The sequence below is a fragment of the Ostrea edulis genome, chromosome 1 (assembly GCF_947568905.1).
Source record: "Ostrea edulis chromosome 1, xbOstEdul1.1, whole genome shotgun sequence".
Classification (NCBI taxonomy): domain Eukaryota; kingdom Metazoa; phylum Mollusca; class Bivalvia; order Ostreida; family Ostreidae; genus Ostrea; species Ostrea edulis.
Window position 1 is genome coordinate 80,875,459 of NC_079164.1, and position 24,555 is coordinate 80,900,013.

At 35.5% G+C, this 24,555-nt stretch overlaps 3 protein-coding genes across 5 annotated transcripts in view; all 3 read right to left on the minus strand.

The window, feature by feature from the left end:
* LOC130054058 (uncharacterized) overlaps positions 1 to 24,555 on the minus strand; it is a 1,204,346-nt gene that overhangs the window by 802,782 nt on the left and 377,009 nt on the right. The window lies entirely within an intron of this gene.
* Positions 125 to 11,473, minus strand: LOC125679249 (uncharacterized). Of its 3 annotated transcripts, none has more exons than XM_048918338.2 (3): positions 11,264 to 11,473; positions 1,592 to 1,806; positions 125 to 1,161 (listed from the first exon to the last, which is right to left on the minus strand). In XM_048918338.2, the coding sequence occupies exons 1-3, from the start codon at positions 11,290 to 11,292 to the stop codon at positions 896 to 898; spliced, it is 510 nt and encodes a 169-aa protein (XP_048774295.1). In that variant the 5' UTR covers positions 11,293 to 11,473; the 3' UTR covers positions 125 to 895. The 3 variants fall into 3 exon arrangements, with proteins under 3 accessions (XP_048774295.1, XP_048774285.2, XP_056018484.1); XM_048918328.2 differs by lacking the exon at positions 11,264 to 11,473 and adding an exon at positions 4,079 to 4,180; XM_056162509.1 differs by lacking the exon at positions 11,264 to 11,473 and adding an exon at positions 2,035 to 2,110.
* LOC125679246 (uncharacterized) overlaps positions 17,270 to 24,555 on the minus strand; it is an 8,208-nt gene continuing 922 nt past the window's right edge. The window contains exons 2-3 of the mRNA XM_048918314.2: positions 18,118 to 18,299; positions 17,270 to 17,673 (exon numbers count right to left, since the gene is read on the minus strand). Of these exons, the coding sequence (XP_048774271.1) occupies positions 17,375 to 17,673; positions 18,118 to 18,299 (481 nt within the window). The 3' untranslated portion in view covers positions 17,270 to 17,374. The remainder of the gene's footprint in view (positions 17,674 to 18,117; positions 18,300 to 24,555) is intronic.

Consider the following 24,555-nt stretch of genomic DNA (forward strand, 5'->3'; position numbering starts at 1 on the left):
TATGAATCCAAACTTTTCAAAGGTTATGTCCCTGGGCTGTTATCTTTTGGAATAAACCATAGAATTCTTACAGTAACCTTTGTAACTAAATGTTTTATAATTTTGTCATTTGATATGCTTTTGGTATGGTTTTAACATATTTTATTGGCTAGAAAGACCTTTCCTATGTGACAATTAATACATGTATATAACACAATATATGTACAACAGAATCAAACGTCAATAAGATGATCTTCTTGAAGCAGGCAAATTATATCAAGAGATGTGCATATACAAAATTACAAAGTACATCTGCATGGACAAGTCTATCGCTATTTTTATTCATTATAATGAACAAATCATTTCAAGCTACATTTGTAATATTGAGCGCATTCAATCCATAAATCCGTGTTTATAAGCAAAATCTACGCTTTATAACCTAAAAGTCTCGCTTTAATTCGCGAAAGTTTGGCATTATAATGCGAAATTTTCGCATTAATTCGCGAAAGTTACGCGTTCTAACGCGATAGTTTTTTCAGGTACGAAAATGAGGTCAATGGGCTTTCGTAGGTACTGTATAGCGTGGGTTTTTTTTTTTCCGCGGGTCAAACATTTGGCGATTTGTTGGCTCAAAAGTATGCTAATAATTTTAGTGGAATAAATTTTGGCGGACAAGGAAGAATTACCTCTCTAACAAATGGTTGCACAATTGGGTGCATACTTGGCGAGTGAAAAAGCTATCTAACCGCTAAAATACGTCCAATTTAACACCCCGCGGGAAAAACGCTAAACGGTACATAATTACATTGTCAAGTTAAAACGTGCAGGAAAGAGCAATTACATAAACCTTAAGAATATAATACATATCGTGCAGCTCAGTTAGAAAGAGGGTGAAATGAAAGGTTACAAACATAAATTAGATTTGATCGAATATCGGTTTTGAACCATAATATCCAGAGCGGACCTTTGCTTTGACTTCATTCCCCCAGCGCTCTATCTCCGGTGCAAGATGTCCAGAGGGGAGCGGTTGCTTCGTGGCTCGACGATCTTTCAGTGGCGAAGATTTGAATTTCTCTCCAACCGGAAGTGGTAAGTAGTCCCCGAAGGATCCATACTTCCTGTGTATGGTGGATCGGTCACGTGTTCCTGTGCCTTTAGATCGCCATGATGAATGAATGTTATCTAAACGAATATTGTCATTTGAAAAACTTAACCAGATTAAAAAGTAAATTAAACAGATAATAATCATTGAAATCCATGTAGTTTCATCTTCACGGAAACGGTTCCGTTTAGCTAGGAATCATAACAAATTACTATTTAAAAAATCAAAATGCGCAAACTTTTTCGCCATAAAAAATCTGATTTTCTACCAAACTGGCACACCACTTATATATATTTAGATCTTCTTTTTTTTTTAAAATTTCTATTTCATCTGCATTTCTGAAATTAGGCCTAAATAAATAAACAGACTCATTAATTCGTAAGTGGAGCACCAGTTTCTGAACTTAACACGTGATTTTTGTTTTTGTTTATTCTATAAAGAAAATCATCAATTTTAACCCAACTCACATTAATTCATGTACTACACTGATTTATATATACAAAGTCTGACCTGGGTAATACCACGATCTCTGATAAGGGACTCTGTCATTAGACCAAATTCTGGAGGTCAAGCTCTGCGGCCGTCTCCGTCCATTGTAGATGACGTCATCATACCAACTACTTGACCGCCAACCCCTCAAGGTTCGTCTAGGTCCAGAGGAGAGGCCCCGTGAGGGATATCTGTATCTTATTCTCAGTCCGACGGCACATTCTGCTAACACCAACCTTAAAAATAGAACGAACGCTTCATTTTCACATAGAATATATAAAATAGAGAAAGTCTTTGAATGTTTGATATCATAAACAAAAACAAAACAATATCGGATATAAACACACTGTAGCGGATATCAATAAGAAATGTATATACAATAGTACACTAGATGTGTTTGGAAGTAATCAGACAACGGTCAACATGGACCCTGTAATTGAACATCGTTGAGTAAACAAGCTTACATGTATAATGAATTCACGCTTACAGCGAATCCCTGTTGTGTGAACACATTGAGTATAGTGTTCGCTACAGCGTGTTTTACTCTCATTGTTTATAACTTTGAGATGTTTCTAGCTTATCATTAAACCATCAATCAATCAATGCTTTATTCTCATAAATGTACAGTCATGCATTACAGAGAGGAGGTTGGAAAATACAGAATACTGCATATACATGTACAGGAACAAATATTTTTTATATTACTGTGTATAACATACTGCTTACAGCTTCATTCTATAATCGTTCCGTCCATGATGAATAATTCTACTGCACAAGATCAACAACTTATTTAACATCTTAAATGACTATATTATTTTCATGGTGTAATGTACCTTATTTTTAAAATTATTGATCAAATCCAAAAATTTTGTCGAAACCTCAAAATAATTGAAATGATGAAAAAAAAATATATTAAAAATCATAGAAAGATTGTCACAGTTAATTGTGGTATGAAAAGGAGGAAAGGCCAGGGCAACCAGTGACGATATCACTACTGAAAATAAAAGCTCCGACTTTTCTAGTACAGGTATGCAGATAAATCGGATAAGTGAGTGCCCTCTCTAAGCTAAATACAGCGGAATCGTTTCTTCGGTGGAGAAACGTCAAAACAAGAGATATGTAGACAAAAGGAGAAGGAAAGTATAAACAAATTTTCCCTTTTCTGATGAGGCCATCTGGGGTTTTTAAAACAATTAAATAGATCGTGTTCATCTCGGGGAAGTGCTCTTCAGTTTGGAGGAAGGATGACTTACAAAGTAAGTCAAGTATTCTCGTCGTCGAACTTTCACTAGATAGATGATTTATAACTGAATTTCCATTTGAACAATATTTAAAATGTACTACTAGTATCTTATCAATCACTGGCAAACAAAAGAAAACAAAAAAGAATGAACACGCTCAACTTGATATTTTTAAAGCATTTCGGACTTCTCCTGCAATGCTTAAAATCATCTACCATGTACATGCATCTAACGTACTTTACCCGGGTTATTTCCAGTATCAAACTGTTGTACAATCTTATTTTGTTACAAAGTTGAAAATTCAGGTACATTTACAACGTTCTTTGAAAGAAAATTTATTGACAAAACTAGTATTTTGTGCATTTCAAATGAAAGTCAATGTTATTTTGAACATGCAATTTATATTCTTACAACAAAATCTCTTCAACAAACAGAACAGCTTCGAGACATGAAACATACATCGTGTTGGGGAAAGATATGGAGTGCCAGAGTTATCGTTCTTTAAAAAATACAATTAATACAACGTAAGTGGCGTAATAACGCAAAATAAAGGCGTTACATATATGTATATTGCAAAACAAAGGCGTGATAATGCAAAACAAAGGCGTGATAAGGCAAAACAAAGGCGTGATAATGCAGCAAAGACATAATAACGCACATTAAAGACATAATAACGCGAAACAAAGGCGTTATAACGCGAAACAAAGGCGTAATAATGCAAATCAAAAGACGTTATGATGCAAAACAAAGGCGTAATAATGCAAATCAAAAGACGTTATGATGCAAAACAAAGGCGTAATAATGCAAATCAAAAGACGTTATGATGCAAAACAAAGGCGTAATAATGTGGATTTAAAAGGCGTAATAATACATAACAAAGGTGTTATACCTCGAAAAAAATAATACGCGAATGAAAGGCGTAATAACGCGAACTGGACATCTGCTATGGTTGATGAGCGAACTAGGCTAGTGTGACCCCACCACGTGCCACATCTGGCGAAATACGATTAAAAATAATCGATAAGTTTTCATAAAAAAAAATGTGACGCGCGGACGCACCGAATACAACTAGCCTGGTACCATTTTATTTAAACTATATTTTATTCACAAAGTGTATGGAATCGGGCAGCAGGCATAGCCTATTTAAGCCCTCTCCCTACAACAAGGTCAAGTGTGAAATGGAAATACAAGGCACACACATATACAAATAAATAACATATACACCAGAAAACAATCACATGAATGTGCACACATATATAAATGGTACCATATGTAAACCGCCAGTTGTGTTAGCTCCATGGTAGAGCGTTCGCTTCGTAACCGGAAGATCTTGAGTTTGAGCCCCGTTCACGCCATGGCCGCATCAAACCTAAGACGGTAGATATAGGCAGTGATTGCTTCTTCAATATTTATAATTGAGAATCGCGGGTCTTTCGGATATGACCTTAAAAACAGAGGTCACGTTAAAGAACCCTCACTGCTACGGGCCTGAGCGCTTAGCATAGGTCATTGTGGTACTTCAATTTGAGTGAAATATTGTCGACGGAACGCAAAACAAACAAAACACCAATCAACAAAGATGTCACGCATGTTTTATAAGACTGTCAAATTGATATGAAGACATAGTGTTTATTTAATTAACATTTTTAACAATTATTTTAATGATAGCTTTTGGTACCAGTAAATCAGTATATGTTTCATTGCGGTCGGAGACAAAACGTGTAAACTGCGACAGACTTCAATTTTATTGCCGTGACTCAAAGTAGTTACAATAATCTATAGTGAGGTATTACATCCGAGGTTTTTTCTCGACTTGACAGAAAAGGCCGAGTGATTGAAATTATAGTTGTACATTTTCTTTGCCAAAAGATTTGTACAGTTTCATGAAAATTTTAATGCTAAAACAACCGTTCATTTGCATGAAAGTGAAAAACAAAGCTGCAAGCTTCAAATTTTTTTCATGCCTCGTCATTTATAAAATCGAACCCTGAAAAATATTGTGAGATTTTTTATTAGAACATTTGACATTTTACAAACAATTTGGTTAGAATCAAATTACCGATAATCATTTGTGGTGGAAGTATGACTTCAGTTTTCGACATATTCGATTTGTCAAAATCGAATCCATTTGTCAAAGTCCTCCTATTCATTTCAACGACAAAACGCAGACAAAGGATCTATATCGATATGATATCCTGTCTGGTGAAAGAGAGAAATTTTAACGTTTAAAACTACTGTGTTTCGATGCCAGCTTGGTATTGCTGAACTTCCCCGCGATCTCTTTGAACCAGTGATTCGCTCTGAAACAGCGCGATTCGTTCTAGACCAGTAACTCCTGAATTCGACGACTGTCAAAATATGGTACGTCACAATAACCAACAGGTCATCTACTTTGATCAACAATGCAACAGGTGCATGCAAGCTGACCAGTGATTTCAACATATTCAATTTTAATATAGCATTAACAACAGTATTGGATACAAGTTCTCAAAACCGTAAACACCTTCTCCCTACTCTCGGTTGAGATTCAGCTCGGCTGAGGTAGCAGGGGACAGTTTCGCACTGCACTATAGGCCCGGTCAACTTTCTTTAAAAACGGAAATACCCCGGCCCATATTTAAAGTGATATTACATGTGTAAAAATGTATAGAATTGTTCTAGGGTGCATGCCAAATGTAGCTGAGTGCTTAATAAAAATGTTGATATACTACATGTAGGTGTCACCATGATTCCTAGCATATAGATGGGTGCAAAATGCGAACCTAAGACACGTTGCTGAAGAAACTCCAGTGAAAACATGCATGGTCTAGCAAAACGTCTGTAGCTGAGAGTTACGGTGGATGACCCCATATGAAAGGTTGGTTTTTAAGAAGGGCAGACAGGGTTCTTGATTGTACATACATGTAGTGTCTAAATCCCCTCGCTTGGTACTGTGATGGTGTGGGATAGTGCGGAATAGCTCAAATGAGAGAAAATTGAAACAAGAAAGGGGCACCTGCTCAAAGCATGTTTTGTGCACCAGCATGTATAGATTACATGTAATCTAGGGTAATAATTTATTAACTACAACAATATAAAATACAAGTATTGACAAAGAAGGGAAATATGATTTTTCATTAGTCTGTCCTAATCTGACTTTGATGTATACCCCCTACCCACATATTTCAGAACCAAAAAAAACTATTCCCTGTCACCTGAATACCTTCACCGAATCTCGGAGTAGTCACTCATGATTCATATCTGGAAATTTACTTTAAGCTCCGATCGGTTCTAGCAATTAAAGTGCAATTAGGTGACACTGTTGTTCGCTTTAAATAAGTTAGTTGACTATTAAAACAACTATGTATCACTATTAATGTTGTATTACTTGTCTAGGTATGTAAATTCCATAATTAAAACTACCACTTTTTCCGTTCAAATGATGACTTCCGTTCAAATGATGACTTTCATTTTGAGATTTTCATACCTAGACGGTAAGCAATGCAAAATTGATAGTTAGAGAGAGCGAGTTAATTTAACAGTAAAATAACGTATCAGAAGCGAACAGCAGTGTCACCTAAATGCACATTAATTGCTAGAACCGGCCGAAGCTGAAAGTAAATTTCCAGACACGAATTATGAAGGACTGCTTCGAGATTCGGTGAAGGCCTCAATCCAAATATTCAGCCGAGCCGAATTTCAGCTGAGATTAGCCTTCTCCTTAGTATACCCGCGCGTCCTTTCTGTAACGAATGACTGCAGAGGCGTCGCTATTGTGATACATGAAGATTTGTCCACCATTAGAATCAGTGAGTCATTGGTTCAGAGCGACCACGGTGATTCTGGGATTATTCTAAAATACATGTAACCAATGTAAATGTGTGTGTGTAACTATGAATGAGAAGATACTGACCAATCAAATGACAGACATGTGACTAGTAGCATTTCTCCCGCCACACGATTTCTGCCCAAGCACTCTCAGCCAAGCCCTTCACAACGCAAGACGAAAGATTTTCATTTATCCAGGGTGTCCCGGTAAGAAATAGTTATTGATGTTTGGATTACAGTAAATATGAAATGTCTATGTTTTGTCAATGTTTGTGTCTATTTACGTTTATAGAGGTATGATTGCATTTTACAAGGTTTTTTTCTCTCTCGTACATATGATTAATAAATATATATAGATAAAGCTGGAACCTGAGTTATTTAATGTTCACAATGGCTACATACATGAGACATAGGACTCAAAGCATTTGTAACATTGTTGAAAGAATAAATGAGAGCACAAAAACGAAGTTTTAAAATCATCGTATTTTTGTGATTTCCTTGTGTATTAACAGTAGTTTTACAAATAAAAATCAAAAGTTTTTGTATTTACAAAGAGTAAAGTTTGAAGCATGGCTTCTCATGTTTTATCATATCCTTACAGAAAATCGAGGTTACGTCAATACCTTTTTAAGTATTGAACAAAACGGGGATCAAGAAATAGTGTGATATTTGCGAATAAGGCTTTTTTTTTTAATAAAACTTGTTTCATTCATTTAATTTCTAACACGATATAAAGATATGACGTGAATCCCCAAAACATAATTATGATTCTTAAAATCTAAAACTTAAATATCAGAAAAAGGCGCTTCGGCATCTTGTACGACATATATACTAGTGCAATTTAAGGACCTGCATCACTTACCGAAAGCATAAAAAAGATTATTTTTCAAATTTACAAACACAACGTTATTGTTTATATAAAAGTTATTTTTACGGTATTCTAGGCGTCTCAAACTTTCGCTCTAAAAAAATTTCCAACACATCGAATCATTCAGATCCATCATTGTCTTTCCAAATGGTAATGGATCCGCCCATCATGTGTGTGTATTACGCGTAACCAAAAAAAAAAAAAGCACTCAGGCTTATGTACTACATGCATACATAATTCCGGTTTTACGCATTTAGGCAAAAATTTACATAATATGCATCAATGTTTATCAGATCTATAAAAAATTCAAAGCTTTCTTTTTCTGAAATTCATCGACACTGGCAACGTAAATTTGGTGTCTTTCCTTTATCCTGAAATCAAGAACTCCAGTACGAACTGATTACGTACATGTACATTGCAAAAATGCATTTCTAAAAGTTTGTCTGAAATTCTGTGAGTTCTTTTCACTATAAAATCTTCTTATGAGATTATGAAGTCATAAAGCAATGTGACAGTGTATTTACGAAAGCCGATTACGATCAATTCAAAAGCAAAAATTTAAAAAAAAAAAAAAATCTAAAGGCGTAAGAATGCAAATGAAAGGTTGCTTGTATATTGTTTAACGTCCCGACGAGAAGTTTTCACTCCTACGAAGACGTCACCATTGCCGGTGAAGGGCTGCAAAATAGGCCTATGCTGGGTGCTTACGGCCTTTGAGCAGAGAGGGATCTCTATCATGCCACACCTGCTGTGACAAAGTGCCTCGGTTTTTTGCGGTCTCATCCGAAGGACCGCCCCATTCAGTCGCCTCTTACGACAAGCAATGGGTACTGAGGACCTATTCTAACCCGGATTCGCGAAGTGAAGGGTTAATAACGCTGATTTAAAAGGCGTAATAATGCATACCAAATGCGTTATATTGCGAAAGAAAGGCGTATGAACGCGAAAGAAAGGCGAAATAATACAAATCAAAGGCGTATGAACGCGAAAGAAAGGCGTATTAACGCTGATTCAGAAGGTGTTATAACACGAGACGGAGGCGTAATGAAAAGTATATAATACGGAAACGGTGCCTGGTCTTGTTCACTAGAAATCAACATGTCGATATTAAGTCGATATGTCGTTAATTCCAACAATTAAAAATTGTTTTAAAAATCAATAAGTCTCCATCTTTTTGCACTGAATGATATATATGTTTGTCTCGTCTTGGTTGTAATAAAATTAACACGATGACTTGTAGCTTATCGTCCAAGATTAAGACAATAAAATCAATGTCGCCCTGGTTATTGTACGACTAAATCAATGTCGCCCTGGTTATTGTACGACTTTTGAGTGATATTAGTTGTAAGTCGCCGATAAGATGTCAATTGTATGCTCAAAATAAATACCCCTGGTAGTTTTTGACGATATCTTCTCACTTCTCAACCAAACGGCTTAATGAAATCGGTTTTGAATGTTGCGATTTGTTTTAAAACGGCGTAATCAAAATCGCTTTTATTCAATAGTTTGATTCATTGATAAGGTACTGTCAAAAAGTATTTATTTTTAGTTTTTAGAAAGCATGAAATTGGCATCTCATACCACCCAAGTGGTACGCCTACAGCCCCATATTGAGGGCGGAAAGCGATAGCGGGGTTTCCTATCTTACCTGCATTTTGTTGTTGCGATATTACGCCTTTTCAGTTCGCATTATAATGCCTTTCAAAGGCGCAATAACGCTTATTCATTCGTGTTGTGACACCTTTTGTTTTGCGTTATTACGCCTTTTGGATCGAGTTATTACGCTAGTTTTATAATTTGAAAGGCGTTTTAACACCGTTTTACTATCACTCCTTTCATTTGCGTTACTTCCGAAACTTGATTGCGCATGCTTAGCTTGTTTCCGAACCTTCAGTGCGCATGTCTGGTTACTAAAGTTTAACCATTTTGTAAGCATAGATTGCTGTTTAGTAGACCAGACATGCGCAGTAACACCTCTTCCGGTTTCGACCATAGAGAGTTTGATCGTACTATGGTTCAGCTTTAGTTACTATAGTTGATGGTCGAACTAGGCCCTATAGGAGTAGTTTAATGATCATACAACACCCCCTTCCAACTTTTTTTTTATCTGGGATCTACACACTTTTTTGTACTTATGATTTGTAAGTATACATCAAAGATCATTCAAAAATGTAATTTTTCGTCTCTGTTACTATTAGTAAAAATCCCATTCAGCGATGGTAAGAAAAAATATAATCACTTAAAAGCGAGATTTTTTCTATTACGCAACAGACGAAAATAACATTTTCGATAATCTTTAATGTATATTTACAAAACATAAGTAAAAAGAAAATAAATGTGTTAATCCCAGATCAGAAATAATAGGGCGGGGGGGGGGGGGGGGGGGGGGCTAAGATCCATGCTCCAAGGTCCTATGTGGTTTAACATGGATTTATTCTAACGAACTTTACCTCAACGGAAGGCGAAGATAACTAACGGAGATCAATCTCATAACTCCTACAAGCAATACAAAATAGAGAATTGGGCTAACACAGACCCCTGGATATACCATAGGTGGGATCAGGTGCCCAGGAGGAGTAACCATCCCCCGTCGACCGGTCACACCCGCCGTGACCCCTATATCTTGATAAGGTAAATGGAGTTATCCGTAGTCAAACTCAGTGTGCAAAGAAAGGCCTAGCAATCAGTATGAAACACGTCAGACAGCATTTGACCCAATGATAGGTTGTATTGGCAAAATAGATCGTTATAACGACCATAGAATTTGTATAATTTAAATCCATTTTCATATAGTGTACACATTAGCCAGTTTATCTGAAATTTTATCACTCCTTCCGAATATGCTAAGTACCAGTTAGGGTCTTACATGCACGGTTTCAATTCGATACTATAGCATTTGAAGAATATTGTGTTGAAGGAGCAAAAAAAAAAAAAAAATGGGGGAGGGGGCTCTGGCTTTAAGTGAGTCCAGGCGAGTGTTAAGGTAAATATATTGACAAAAGCATTGTATAACAATTAGTGTATGAATTTTCTATATAACAATTGATAACAGTATGGCGGCTGATTGATATAAGACATTGGGGAGAGACTCAATATTGCTTATTCATGTAGCAAATAAAAGTGGAAACCATGCGAGTTGTATCCACGCACCTAATTTTGATTTATTTAATAAACATAAACAATTTACTGGTAGGCAAAATATATATCTTCATTAAACATAACAGCCAAAAGACACAAAGTATCATTAGAAGAAGAAAAAATAAAGGGGGGGGGAGCTTGGTACTTGAAACATTCCTCGAACTTTTAATTTACTTCCGTTAAAAACAAGCGATAAAGCTATAAAAGGGTTAAGAAAATCAAGCTCATCTGAGTAGCATAACAAAATTCTACTGCAAAACTTTGACCACGATTGACGCGCGAGCGCCTGATACCACATGTAAAGTAAAATTGAAGAAACTATATATCGTATGAAACGTTTTAAGTTATTCCATTAAAACCACAGGGTTTTGGCGCAATAAAAATTTGGCATTAATCGTGATAATGCATAAAATGTTTCCCATTTATGTACATGTATTACAAAACAGAACAATATTCTGGCTTTCGACTTCGTCAAAATATATTGGTGCGTGTATATCCGTTATCGCATCAAACGACTTTTTAAACTGTTCGTCACTTTTTCTGAAATTCCGAAAAAATTGTACAAACCCATGATAGCTATTTCAGACTAATTTTGATAAGTTAAGAAAATTTTTCAAAATTACCAAAAAATATACTTACACAAGGCAGAGGAGGGTGCTATTCCTCATTTTTCTTCTAAAATTTTATTTTTTCAAAGCAAATGCTCGTATAGTTATATCAGAGCCAGGTTGATGGATGTGATGGAAGTTCTACGTGTGTAATCTGTCATGAAAATAAATTAACTCCTGACATTTTTAAAATACTCCATGACTTCATTGAGTTCTTAAGGAAACTCGGGAGATTGACGAATGAAATCCTTTTGAGGGTTTGTCTGTGTTATACGATCAGTTTGAGAGCCTTATAAATTATAAAATGATGTATCTCTACGCCAAATAATCGTGAAGTACGACCCTGTACTTACAACAAACAAAGTCCATTTGCGTCGTTCATTTTTTTTGTTTACAATTGATTCATTCGTACATCCTAATGAACTTTATATGGACTTCAAAATTTCATTCAAAGAAATTGAAAAGAACACTTTTGGACAAAATTATTTGTCAAAGTTCGCTACTGTTTGAGGTACTAGATAACATTTCTTGTAACACTGGTTCTTGGGTTTCAGACAGATTAAATCACTAGATAACATTTCTTGTAACACTGGTTCTTGGGTTTCAGACAGATTAAATCACATGATAACATTTCTTGTAACACTGGTTCTTGGGTTTCAGACAGATTAAATCACATGATAACATTTCTTGTAACACTGGTTTTTGGGTTTCAGACAGATTAAATCACATGATAACATTTCTTGTAACACTGGTTCTTGGGTTTCAGACAGATTAAATCACTAGATAACAAATCTTGTAACACTGGTTCTTGGGTTTCAGACAGATTAAATCACATGATAATATTTCTTGTAACACTGGTTCTTGGGTTTCAGACAGATTAAATCACTAGATAATATTTCTTGTAACACTGGTTCTTGGGTTTCAGACAGATTAAATCACATGATAATATTTCTTGTAACACTGGTTCTTGGGTTTCAGACAGATTAAATCACTAGATAATATTTCTTGTAACACTGGTTCTTGGGTTTCAGACAGATTAAATCACTAGATAATATTTCTTGTAACACTGGTTCTTGGGTTTCAGGCAGATTAAATCACTAGATAACATTTCTTGTAACACTGGTTCTTGGGTTTCAGACAGATTAAATCACTAGATAACAAATCTTGTAACACTGGTTCTTGGGTTTCAGACAGATTAAATCACATGATAATATTTCTTGTAACACTGGTTCTTGGGTTTCAGACAGATTAAATCACTAGATAATATTTCTTGTAACACTGGTTCTTGGGTTTCAGACAGATTAAATCACTAGATAATATTTCTTGTAACACTGGTTCTTGGGTTTCAGACAGATTAAATCACATGATAATATTTCTTGTAACACTGGTTCTTGGGTTTCAGACAGATTAAATCACTAGATAACATTTCTTGTAACACTGGTTCTTGGGTTTCAGACAGATTAAATCACTAGATAACATTTCTTGTAACACTGGTTCTTGGGTTTCAGACAGATTAAATCACATGATAACATTTCTTGTAACACTGGTTCTTGGGTTTCAGACAGATTAAATCACATGAGGTTACTTTGGATTAACTTCAACTTTTCTTTTTGGGAGAGGGCTACAACTCCGTGATGGTGAAGATGCGGGAGTGATTCAAACCCGCAACATTTTCAATCATTTTAAACACTTGGTGGCTTTCTATACGCAAATAAAAATGATATTATATGTTTCTCAGTCAATATATAAATTTAAAACCTGCAATTTACGGTTTGTGAGACTCTGTTCTACCCCCTCCCTTTTTTTTAATATATCGATATATTGCAACTTCTCGATTCATATTGTGCGTCATCTTTGATGGCACTTCCGGTTGTCAAGTTATTTGCATATGACCATATATCATTGGGTCAAATGCTGTCTGGCGTGTTAGACCGTTCTTGGCACACTGATTTTGACTACGGATAACTCCGTTTACCTGCATGATCAAGATATAGGGCTTACGGCGGGTGTGACCAGTCCTCCTAGGAACGTGATCCCACCTCTGGTGTGTACAGGGGTCCGTGTTTGCGCAACTATCTATTTTGTATTGCTTGTGGGATTTATGAGAGTGATCACTGTTCGTTATCTTCACCTTTCATAAGGTAGTGTTTACATCAGTGGGTGAATTCGGAGAAAGCGATTTCTTCGGTATTCAAGTTAAAAAACGAACAGCATAGCTTACATTTTACTGCCAAGATTTGATTTTATTTTCTTTGTCGGAATGGCTCAAGTAAAATACATTTTCGCGCTAACTATCAATATTTAGGTTTTTCAGTAGATCCACCTTGCGATAACAAGCATGGCGGAGCAGAAGGTTGATTGTTTCTTAAGTTCCCTCAAGAATTTTTCACTGGTATTGAGACGTCATCAGCTGTAGGTGAAGTACCATAGACCCATGCTTAGCGCTCAGGGCCGTAGCAGTGAGGGTTCTTTAACGTGCCAACGCCTGCCGTGACCTCTGTTTTAAGGTCATATCCTAAAGACCCGTGTTTTTCTAAATGTCTTGAGTTTGGTGAAGAAACAATCACTACCTATTCTAAAGTCTTGGGTTTGCTCGCCATGGCACGATCATGACTCGAACTCACGACCTCCCGGTTACGTAGGGAACGCTCTACCACTGAGCTACCGCGACCGGTCCGGAGCAGCCGAAGAATGTTGCATGCTGTACATGATATTTAATAAAAAGCACCTTTATTAGACTCGCCAAAGTGCAAACCTGGTACTCTTTTTAGTGTAAACATCGGAGCGTATTACATGTACTGGTTATTTATGAAAATATTTTGCACCATTACGAAGATAAGGTCCTTCGGATGAGACCGCAAATACCGAGGCCCCGTGTCACAGCAAGTGTGTGACCCTCCTTGCTCAAAGGCTGTAAACGCCGAGCATAGGCCTAAATTTTGCAGCCCTTCACCGGCAAAGGTAACATCTCCATATGAGTGAAATATCCTCGAGAGGGACATTAAACAATATGCAATCAATTAATCCTATAGCATTATAGCCCTCTCCCGAAAACGTCAGAATAAATAAAAACGGAGAGTGGTGTGTCCAGGGGTCCGTGTTTGCCCAACTATCTATTTTATATTGCTTATAGGAGTTATGAGATTGATCACTGTTCGTTATCTTCACCTTGTATTATTGCAGCTACTATAAGATGTGTTAAAATCGGGTAAAATATTGGATGCAATGAATGAGAACAGGGTAATGTCTACCATGGTAAAGTATAGGATTTCTTGATTAGGGTAGATGAAGGAAATCAAGCAATTGGAGTGTACGTGGTGATTCTCAGAACGTGTGTATGCTAGAATTACCACGTGATCCATTAATTGACCAATCCCTGTTTTCTACGTTTTCCCATCGTAAAAATGACATAAACTCCACGTATGTTACAGGTATAGAGGTTCTAATTATGACGTTACAGATGCGTCTAGCTACGTTAATCAGGAAAAAGTAAAGGGTTTGTCTTAAACTCTATATCAGTAAATGTAAATATCTTAATTATGATTGGTCCATTTCTTGTAAAAAATTTCAACACTGTACGTGTTCTTTCACTACTTAGAGTTTATTATCTGGTCATTTTATTAAAGGACGAAAACACCTCCAGACAATTCTCACAAAGAGCGTTTATCCTAAGGAGAAGACCACCATTCAGACGTGTCACTAAATTGTTAGATCCCCCACTCTTGCTTTGAATTTAATCACCAAGGATGCCATGTGTATGGCACACTTTCAATGATTCTTTGGGGAAAAAAACCCGTTTTCTACTTTGTACTTAACTCTGTGTAGGGTTTGAGCTATCTATTAATTGGCAAATGATTTTAATGACGTTCGTTCGCAATGAATGATAATAGATGTGATAAATTTAATTTGGGGGGGGGGGGGGAGATGTATTCCACTAGCACGTTAGAAGAAAAAAAATGTGGGAAACTGAACACATTCATATTTCAGAACATCCACCAATCTTTATTGTATAATTTTAAATGTAAACTTAGGTGACCTATTGCAATTGGTCTGCGTCCGTTAACAACTTCTTCCCAGAAACTACTGGCCCAATCTTGACCAAATTTGGTATGTAGCATCTGTAGGTGAAGGCGACCGGAAATTGTAAATTTCATGACACCCCCCCCCCCCCCAAGAGGCCGTAAGTTTGGGGTAAAAACTGTAAAATTCACATGTATTTCTTTAAAATCTTCTTCTTTACTCCTGGGCATCTAGCAGAGAAAGTGAGTGTATAGTAATGATGTGCAAGGAAGCTTCTAACAAAATTGTAAGTTTCATGATTCCGGGGTAGGGGTTCTGACCCCAGGGCGGGGCCAAACTTATTATGTAGTGCATATGTGTAAAACACTTAAAATAACTTCTTCTTTAGTGCTATTGATACTAAATTGAAACTAAATAGATATTTAGAAAGAGATAGTCCTTTACCAAAATTGTAAATTTTATGATCCCAAGGGTAGGGGTTTGGTATTAGGGTGGGGCCAAAATAATCAGTTATTGAATATATGAACAGTAGAAATTTTGAACTTCTTGATAACTATCATTCCAGTTCTTTTCAAATTTGGTATGAAGCATCTTTGGAACAAGGGGGCATAAATTGTAAATTTCAGGATTTCTGCACCCGTAAGGCCCTGGCAAAAACTGCCCAAAATTGACCTAATTTCAAAAATCTTCTTCTCTATAACCGCACACGTGTAAGAAAAACTAAATGCATAGTGATGTAGAGCAGGGATGCCTCTACCAAAATTGTAAATTTCATTATCCCCGGGGTAGGGGCTCTGATTTCAGGGCGGGCCAAACTTGTTATACAGTGTTTATATGTAAAAGACTTAGATAACTTCTTCTTTAGTGCTATTAATACTAAATTGACACTATATGGATATTTAGATAGAGCAGGTAGTCCTTTGCCAAATTGTAAATTTGATGATCCTAGGTGTAGGGGTTTTGGTATTAGGGTGGGCCAAACTTAGTGTATAGTATTTATGTGTAAGTTTGCTGATACTGTATAGAATCTAAATGCATAGTCAGGAATAGCAGGGAATACATGTATACAAAAAATGGTGTATTTCACAACCCAGGTTTTTTACTCTAGGATGGGTCCAAATTAGTCATATCTTTTAATGTTTTAATGTTAGTACACCTTTTATATTATGTAAAGCTTTTCATCAGTGTATGCACTTTTGAGGACATTGAAGTTTTAAGAACACATCTTGTTTTATACTGTTGCTGAACATTACAATCTAGCTTAAATATTCAGAACAGGATATTTTTGCTAGACTTCATAGCCCTTGGGAGTAGTGTTCATTTTTCGCTGGTACTCAGGTGACCGATAAGGCCTGTGGGCCTCTTGTTTGCTTTTGCTTTCTGGAGACTATAATACAACGTTTTTCTCAAACCATTTCGGGGGGGGGGGGTACTGCAAAAAAAAAATAAAAACAAGAGTATTCGAAGAGTCTTCATGAAGCCCATCTGTGGTCATTTTGAAAATTTAACACTCCTAGGGAGAAATATGGATTTCCCTGTCATTGTGCAATGCATATGAGGATACACCAATTTTATTTCATTAGACATTTCAATGATCATTCAGTAACAAAAACTGAGCCACGGAATGCCAGAGTTTTTTCTCATACGAGTTTCTATCTCAAAATTGTTGAATATGGAAAATAAAGTTACAACATGCGAATGTGAATGAACGGAATTTTGTCCATATAATCCCATAAAATAAAATTATAGTTCTGTATTTCTCTGTACTTTGAACGAACTGCCAAAGAAGAAGAAAACCCAGCACTTGCTGAATAATACAACATTCATGTTATCATCACATCTATCCATCATCAGTTGTTTATTAATTAATCATTTATCTATTTATTTACATGTATTTGTTTACTTATACGCATACGCCCTGAAAGGTGATAAGTAAAAGACAGATGATAGAGAAATTGTTTCCAGTTAGAATCACACACCTGCATTCAACAGGTACCAAAAGCACAAGACGACAAAATATATATGTAAATCAGAATATTTACTGCAACAACATTAAATATAAAAACAAATTATGCAACAAATGGATTGCAAAATGTAGAAAAGTCTGAATTAAGTATCTACACTAAAAATCAAAGAGGGGTTTATCCCCGTAGTAACCTGCAGCTGCCTTAGCACGGATTAAATCTCCTGCGTATCTGATTTCCGGTGACAGTGGTCCGACGGGAAGTTGGGGTCTGTTGGCTCTGGGGTCTCTAAAAGGTGATGGTTTAAATCTTTCTCCGATTGGTAGAGGAAGAAAGTTTTGCAATGGTCCGTCGAAATCGTAAACAGGTCTGTTCTTCCTCGCTTCTTGTATGATACGTTCGAGTCTTTTCACCTCACGAATAGCGTACTGTCTAGACGAAAAGGGATACCAGGGATCTGATAAGAAAGACACGAATTAGACCAATTAGGCAGATATTGCGTCTTCCAATTACATGTAATGTTATGCTTATAAGAGGCATATTTCATTGAGGATTGATTTATTGAATATATTATTTGCTCGAGAATGTTTCACTCATATGGAGACGTCACCAATACCGGTGAAGGGCTGCAAAATTTAGGCCTATGCTTGGCGCTTACGGCCTTTAAGCAGGGAGGGATCTTTATCGTGCCACAGCTGCTGTGACACGGGGCCTCGGTTTTTGCGGTCTTATCCGAAGGACCACCCCATTTAGTCGCCTCTTACGACAAGCAAGGGGTACTGAGGACCTACATGTATTCTAACCCCGATCCCCACGGGACTTTCATTGAGGAAATTATTAGGACATTTTGTAGGAATCGAGACTGTATATTACATATGTAAAGCTAAGTTCGTATGTTTACCTAGAGTTATAGTGTTAGTGATTCGAGGAAAGCGATTTCGTTGTCTTCCGTTGAAATTGAGGGACACGTTGTCAACCAGTGTTCTCCGTGCTCCCCTCCTTAAAGGCATGTTACGGTCTACAAATGGAAAGAGAGAAACACTCTGCACCCTCTGTCCTGCACTGAATTCTACTAACAGCACTCTGAAAATAAAGAAATCAAGTGATGGGTTTAGTTAGTTAGTATAGAAACATGGTTCTGAAAAGAAAGAGCCGTGACACAATTTTCCCAATCCATATATGAAATATATTGAAAAAAATAATAACGAATTTAGTAAAACATTCCAAGTTTGACTGAATTGTTGCTAGTTTAATGTTCTTGTTTTCGTAATTTTGTTATGGTTGCCGAATGTTGATGATGAGAATGATCCGAATAGATGTCATTAAGTCTATTGTATTCATCGTTCTTCCTTTAAACGAATTCTTTTGAAAGTCATAGACAGAAATTTAATGACCAATAGTATACATTTTTGTACTAACGAATAACAGGTGCGTTTTGTACAGGTAATCGATGATTACTCATCCGTCTTGTTGCGACCTAAATGTCCTCTTAAACCCCGGCTGTTTCCTTGTCTTAACTAATACATCCACTAACTGACTTTCTTCCTGCTATATTTGTTAGACGTACGACCACGTGTGGCGCGACCACTTGGCTCCAAGACACAAAGACGTTCAAGTACTGAAGTCGTATCTAAATCTTCTGAGCCCGTATTTCGAGAGGAACTGTTTTTAAAATTTGTATAGGTCAATGGCTTTGGGCCGGGTCCAAAATTAGTTTAGGTCAGTATGTTCGAGTCCAATTTATCAATCGTGTTGACAGAGAAAAGTAAAATACACCCATTTCTGTAAAAAAAAAAAAATCTGAGTCTTAATATATGAGAGTATAAATCTTACACACTATTAAATCCTTCTCTCAGTTATATCCTTCACTGAAAGCTTAAGACAAAGAAACTGCGCAGAAACATTTGTCATTCACGGTGTAAGCATGCACTTCATTTACACACAGGCGACTTTCATGTTCGATGAATTGAAGGTTTTCTGTGGGTTTTTTTTTTACAAGAATTCTTCATTGTCGATGTCTTTGAGATTAACCCCGTTGAAGACAGATTTCAAAAATTGAGACTCTTTTTAGACTGGAAGTTACCGTACTTGTAGAACCGTGACCCTGAAAGGTGTTTTATCGGATAAATAGACTTGTATAGTCTGCGTCGGTCCATTTAGAACAATGTCCCCCCAATGCTTCGGTTAGTGAGTATGTATACTTATATATATATATAAATGTATAGTATATGTAAATGTATGCAGAAAGATATCTTCATGAATTCTGCTATTAGTGAGTTTATAGGCTTGTACAGTCTGTGTAAATGTATAAACAGAACTATGCTGCTATGAGTGAGTTTGTAGACTTGTACAGTCTGTGTAAATGTATAAACAGAACTATGCTGCTATGAGTGAGTTTGTAGACTTGTACAGTCTGTGTAAATGTATAAACAGAACTATGCTGCTATGAGTGAGTTTATAGGCTTGTACAGTCTATGTAACTGTATAAACAGAACAATGCTGCTATTAGTGAGTTCGTAGACTTGTCTGTGTACATGTATAAACAGAACTATGCTGCTATTAGTGAGTTTATAGACTTGTACAGTCTGTGTAAATGTATAAACAGAACAATGCTGCTATTAGTGAGTTCGTAGACTTGTCTGTGTACATGTATAAACAGAACTATGCTGCTATGAGTGAGTTTATAGGCTTGTACAGTCTATGTAACTGTATAAACAGAACAATGCTGCTATTAGTGAGTTCGTAGACTTGTCTGTGTACATGTATAAACAGAACTATGCTGCTATTAGTGAGTTTATAGACTTGTACAGTCTGTGTAAATGTATAAACAGAACAATGCTGCTATTAGTGAGTTTGTAGACTTGTACAGTCTGTGTAAATGTATAAACAGAACAATGCTGCTATTAGTGAGTTTGTAGACTTGTCTGTGTACATGTATAAACAGAACTATGCTGCTATTAGTGAGTTTATAGACTTGTATAGTCTGTGTAAATGTATAAACAGAACAATGCTGCTATTAGTGAGTTTATAGACTTGTACAGTCTGTGTAAATGTATAAACAGAACAATGCTGCTATTAGTGAGTTTATAGACTTGTATAGTCTGTGTAAATGTATAAACAGAACTATGCTGCTATTAGTGAGTTTGTAGACTTGTACAGTCTGTGTAAATCTATAAACAGAACTATGTCCCTGAGGGTAGGAAAGATATTTATAATAAGTCCGTGTCACAGGACCTGACGTGAATTATGAATGACTGATGAATAACTATGGCAAGTCGTTTTACTATTTTATAATATTTACCTTTATGTAATGTTATCAGTAAACCTATGTTGTTTAATGTATTTCACTTCTCGATATAAGCACTATCCTATACAACATAACCAACATATTACAAATTTAATACTTACTCTCACAACACAAACAATCAACTAGACTTTTATTCCTTGTATGTAAGTCAAACTCCGTGATATCTTTTCCCTTGCAAGTTAGATATATTATATGCTTTACTTTAAAAGTGGAAAGCAAGTACATACATGTACATCACATATCTTAGATCATTTATATTTAATCTCGTTAATACGAAACAAGAAGATCTCGCAGCAAAAGGATGATCTCTCTTAAAGAGGGGCGGTCTTTCTGAAATGCGGCATCGTTGAAAAGGTTGGTTTCTGGTTTATTTTCACCTTTCTTTGAATTTAGAATGATAAATAACCAGTGGTGGATTTAGAGGGTTGTCCCCTTTTTTCACCACACAAGGCATTACTGTCATATCCAGATTTGGCACCCAAAATGACAGAGTATTTTGGCTAATACTTGACTTTCACATGTGGAACCCTCCCCCCCCCCCCCCCTCCCCTTTCGGAAATCCTGCATCCGGTGGTTTATTTTATGAGTTTTGAGTTTGTTCCTCTTGGACTATTTCCCTTTGCCATCGTTAATATTTAAGAAATAGATCTTATAATTCTTTACTTGATGCAGGTATCATAGGGATAATTGGACGGAAAACTTTTTCATCGATGCGCATAGATAAGAATTATACGATTCACTTCTTATCATTTCAATATTTTGAAACATTGAGTTTAAATAATAAAACATTATTTTGTTTTCAAATTCATGACATATCAATAAACAACATGAAGCCCCCATAATAAGGTTTTATTTGATCAATGCCGACATCAAACGAATTATTCAGTCAACCAAAATCGCCACATCAATAAATATTCAATGATATGGAAATGATCACCAAATAAGTCCATTTCAGGTAATTTTTCGGCTGTTACGTTTAAATAACTCACGGTTCAATTTTACCTCTATTTTAAGTACTAAAAGTATTTGTATTTTTGAAAACTACAGAAATATAAATAGTAAAATGTCTTTCTTTGTTTTTTTAAGCGGGAGATGAGGGTCGCATTGCAGAAAAAATTGCCTAACCCACTTCATTTATGTATTTTTCTGCAATGTTTGCGACTCTCATCTCCCGTTTACCAAAGCAAAGGAAGCTGTTTGATATTCAAATAGTGTATACTTAAAAGAATCACCTCTTTAAGATATTATCAAAGATGTATCTCTTTTTTTACAAAAGTGACAGATCTTTTTTAAAAAAGTAATATTGCTATAAGTAAAGGTAAGAAAATCAATATAAGAAATGAAATTTATCTATATTTATGATGCAAACTACAAGGCACGTGTATCACGTGAAGAATCTGTGCTGTATAGTCCTTTTACTTCTACTGTCTTTTTTTCCTCTTCGTTTTCGGCCATCATGTACGACGAAGAAACGTTTTCTTTTCGTTGGAAAGAGGAAGATTATTTCCTTATATTAACAGTTCACAATGGAAATGTTTTTACCTTCAAAATCTTTACCCACTTCCTCATGAATGTGAACAATGTGCGTATGAATCTTGATAAATATAGTACGACTATTTTAACGGCTGGGAATTCCAACAGGAATGAAAATAAAATGTAATTTACATAAAAGCCTAAAAATGATGAGGGTGTGAACTGCACCGCATCACGCCTGCGTACTTTTCATGAAGCGCTTCGTGAAGTTATCCGACGTTAAGAGTCGTAATTCGTGCCCTCATGAAAAATAAAAATAATTTCTTAAATAAACCGAAAAAAGGAATCTATCTCATGAAAAAAGAGATATTTTAATAATGGAAGATATACCAGCTGTCAAAGTACAAACGAATGTATCTGAGGGAAAAAAGTGATTGTCTTAGTTTTCGACTGCTTTAAGATACCTCTTTTTAAACAAGAAATGTAAGATATCTCTTGGTTGAAAACAAATATCTCTCATCTCTTTTAAGAATTCATGTATTATTCATTTCAAAAGATTTTTGTAAAAACGGTTTGCCATATATATATAACTCTTTCTTTTCCCATGCATTATCGAAAAGCTATAAAAGTCGAACAAATTCACAGTGATGATAAGTATTTCTGACGTTTGTAGTGGCGTTCTGGGGGCTCCACTTCTGGCGTGATTAAAGGCCTCGGACAGTAGTAGTTATTGGGGACTTTTCTTATGTTTTTTTCTCTCTTATTTTCTTTCTTTCTTTGTTGTTATTGTTGTTTTTGACATACACTTCATATCATCAGCATGCCTCCATCTAAATTTTATCCAAATATCCTTATTCTTATTGTCACAAATTAAGAGGAAAAGAAATCCATCATATTTCACGATTATATGTATCACAGTAGTATATTCTAATTTCAACAGAAATTAAGAAATTAGTAATTAATATTAAAGTAGAATTAGTCAATCGCGCTATACTAAATCACATCATTACTATAGAAATTTGAATTTCGTACAATCTTAAACCAGTTTCACTTTATGTTATAACATTGAAGAACGTGGGCTTTAGAACTTCGTTCCCGTTGGACTGAATTCTCTACTTTTTTGTATTGAGGGCCAATTTATCATTACATACCAAAAAATACACCGCAATCCAACTTGCTTGTATATTTATATTTACCGATGTTTCTTTCATGATAAACATTTATGTTTTGATTAATTCTATTTCTTGATAAATGCACTGACATTACCTATACTACAAAATATGAATGTCTAGGATGTTTCTATACGATGGATAGAAAAATAATGAAAATTTCTGCATTATCGTCTGCTTCCTTTCTAATATCGTCTGCCAGTAAAACAAATATCAAACAATACATCATTTCATGAATATAGTTTGAATTTAGTATTCGACTCTACTCCAGGTTGTGCGTACTGTTGTTCTGAAGTAAGGGGTTATTACATTCGTAAGTGTGTGGTCACAAACATCGATCATTATGTTCAATATTGTGTTCCAATTTGTTTTCATTTCATTGCATGAGTTTGATATCATCGTTTTCAAGGTTCGATTGAGAAAAACATTTAATGGAGATTAATCAGAGGTTATAAGTATTTTTTATCAAAAATGATCATTGGTCGCAAAAATACAGTGAAGTTTTGATACTAATCATTTGATAAAGGCATTCTGCTATTCGATTCCTTAGTGTAACTCCTGAATTAATTACAGGCTAATGATTGACAAATAAATATACTAGTATTCATTTATTGATAAGAATCAAAAATGCCTCATATTATATTGTATCTGGGGAATATTGAATCTCTACATTTAATTTTTTATGATACGACCACATGATATTTTGATTTACGACAGCAATTAATCTGTACAGAATCAAATTGGATTGCAACACTGTCATTTAAAAACATAGACTTGTCATTAATCAGAACAATTGCTCAGACCTTCATATGCAGTCTAAATCAGCATAACCTTTTTATTCCTTCACTACTTTAAAGAAATGCATTCTGATATATTAAGTACATTACACTTATGTAGCAAATAAGCAATTAATCAAAACCAGGAATATTTAATGCCGTTATTATGCAAAACTTCATGCAAAGTAATATTAACTATAATTGACAAAAATAAGCTATAAAAAGTGACAACAGAGACGCATAATCGTGTGTAAATTATGTTGAAATAAAAACTAGTTTAAGTCTTTATTACTGTTGTGCAGCAAGGAGATGAATAAGCCTTTTACTTTTTATGTCTAGCGTACCTGATTAACAAGCTTGTTGAACAAGAAATAGAAAGAATATCGATGCTTCTTTCATGTCATTTCCATTAACCTTACTGCTTACTATCCGATGAATGAATGCATTGTACATGTACATATAACTCTAGAAGTTAATTAATGTTCATTAATTGTTTACTTTGATAAATTGATGGACAGATGAAAAACGATCTTTACGTACACGCATTTTATTGTCCTACTTGTTTCTATATGCTATATTTTCACACATTTAGATTTATGTGGTTCAAAAAGAGG

What these genes read in the sequence shown, in the direction of transcription:
- LOC125679249 (XM_048918328.2), bottom strand. Translation starts at nt 4,110, where the DNA reads ATGGAGCTAACACAACTGGCGGTTTACATATG. An exon ending in CAACTGGCGGTTTACATATG is followed by an intron (nt 1,807 to 4,078) that starts GTACCATTTATA and finishes TCTATTTTTAAG; the next exon opens with GTTGGTGTTAGCAGAATGTG. An exon ending in GAGATCGTGGTATTACCCAG is followed by an intron (nt 1,162 to 1,591) that starts GTCAGACTTTGT and finishes ATATTCGTTTAG; the next exon opens with ATAACATTCATTCATCATGG.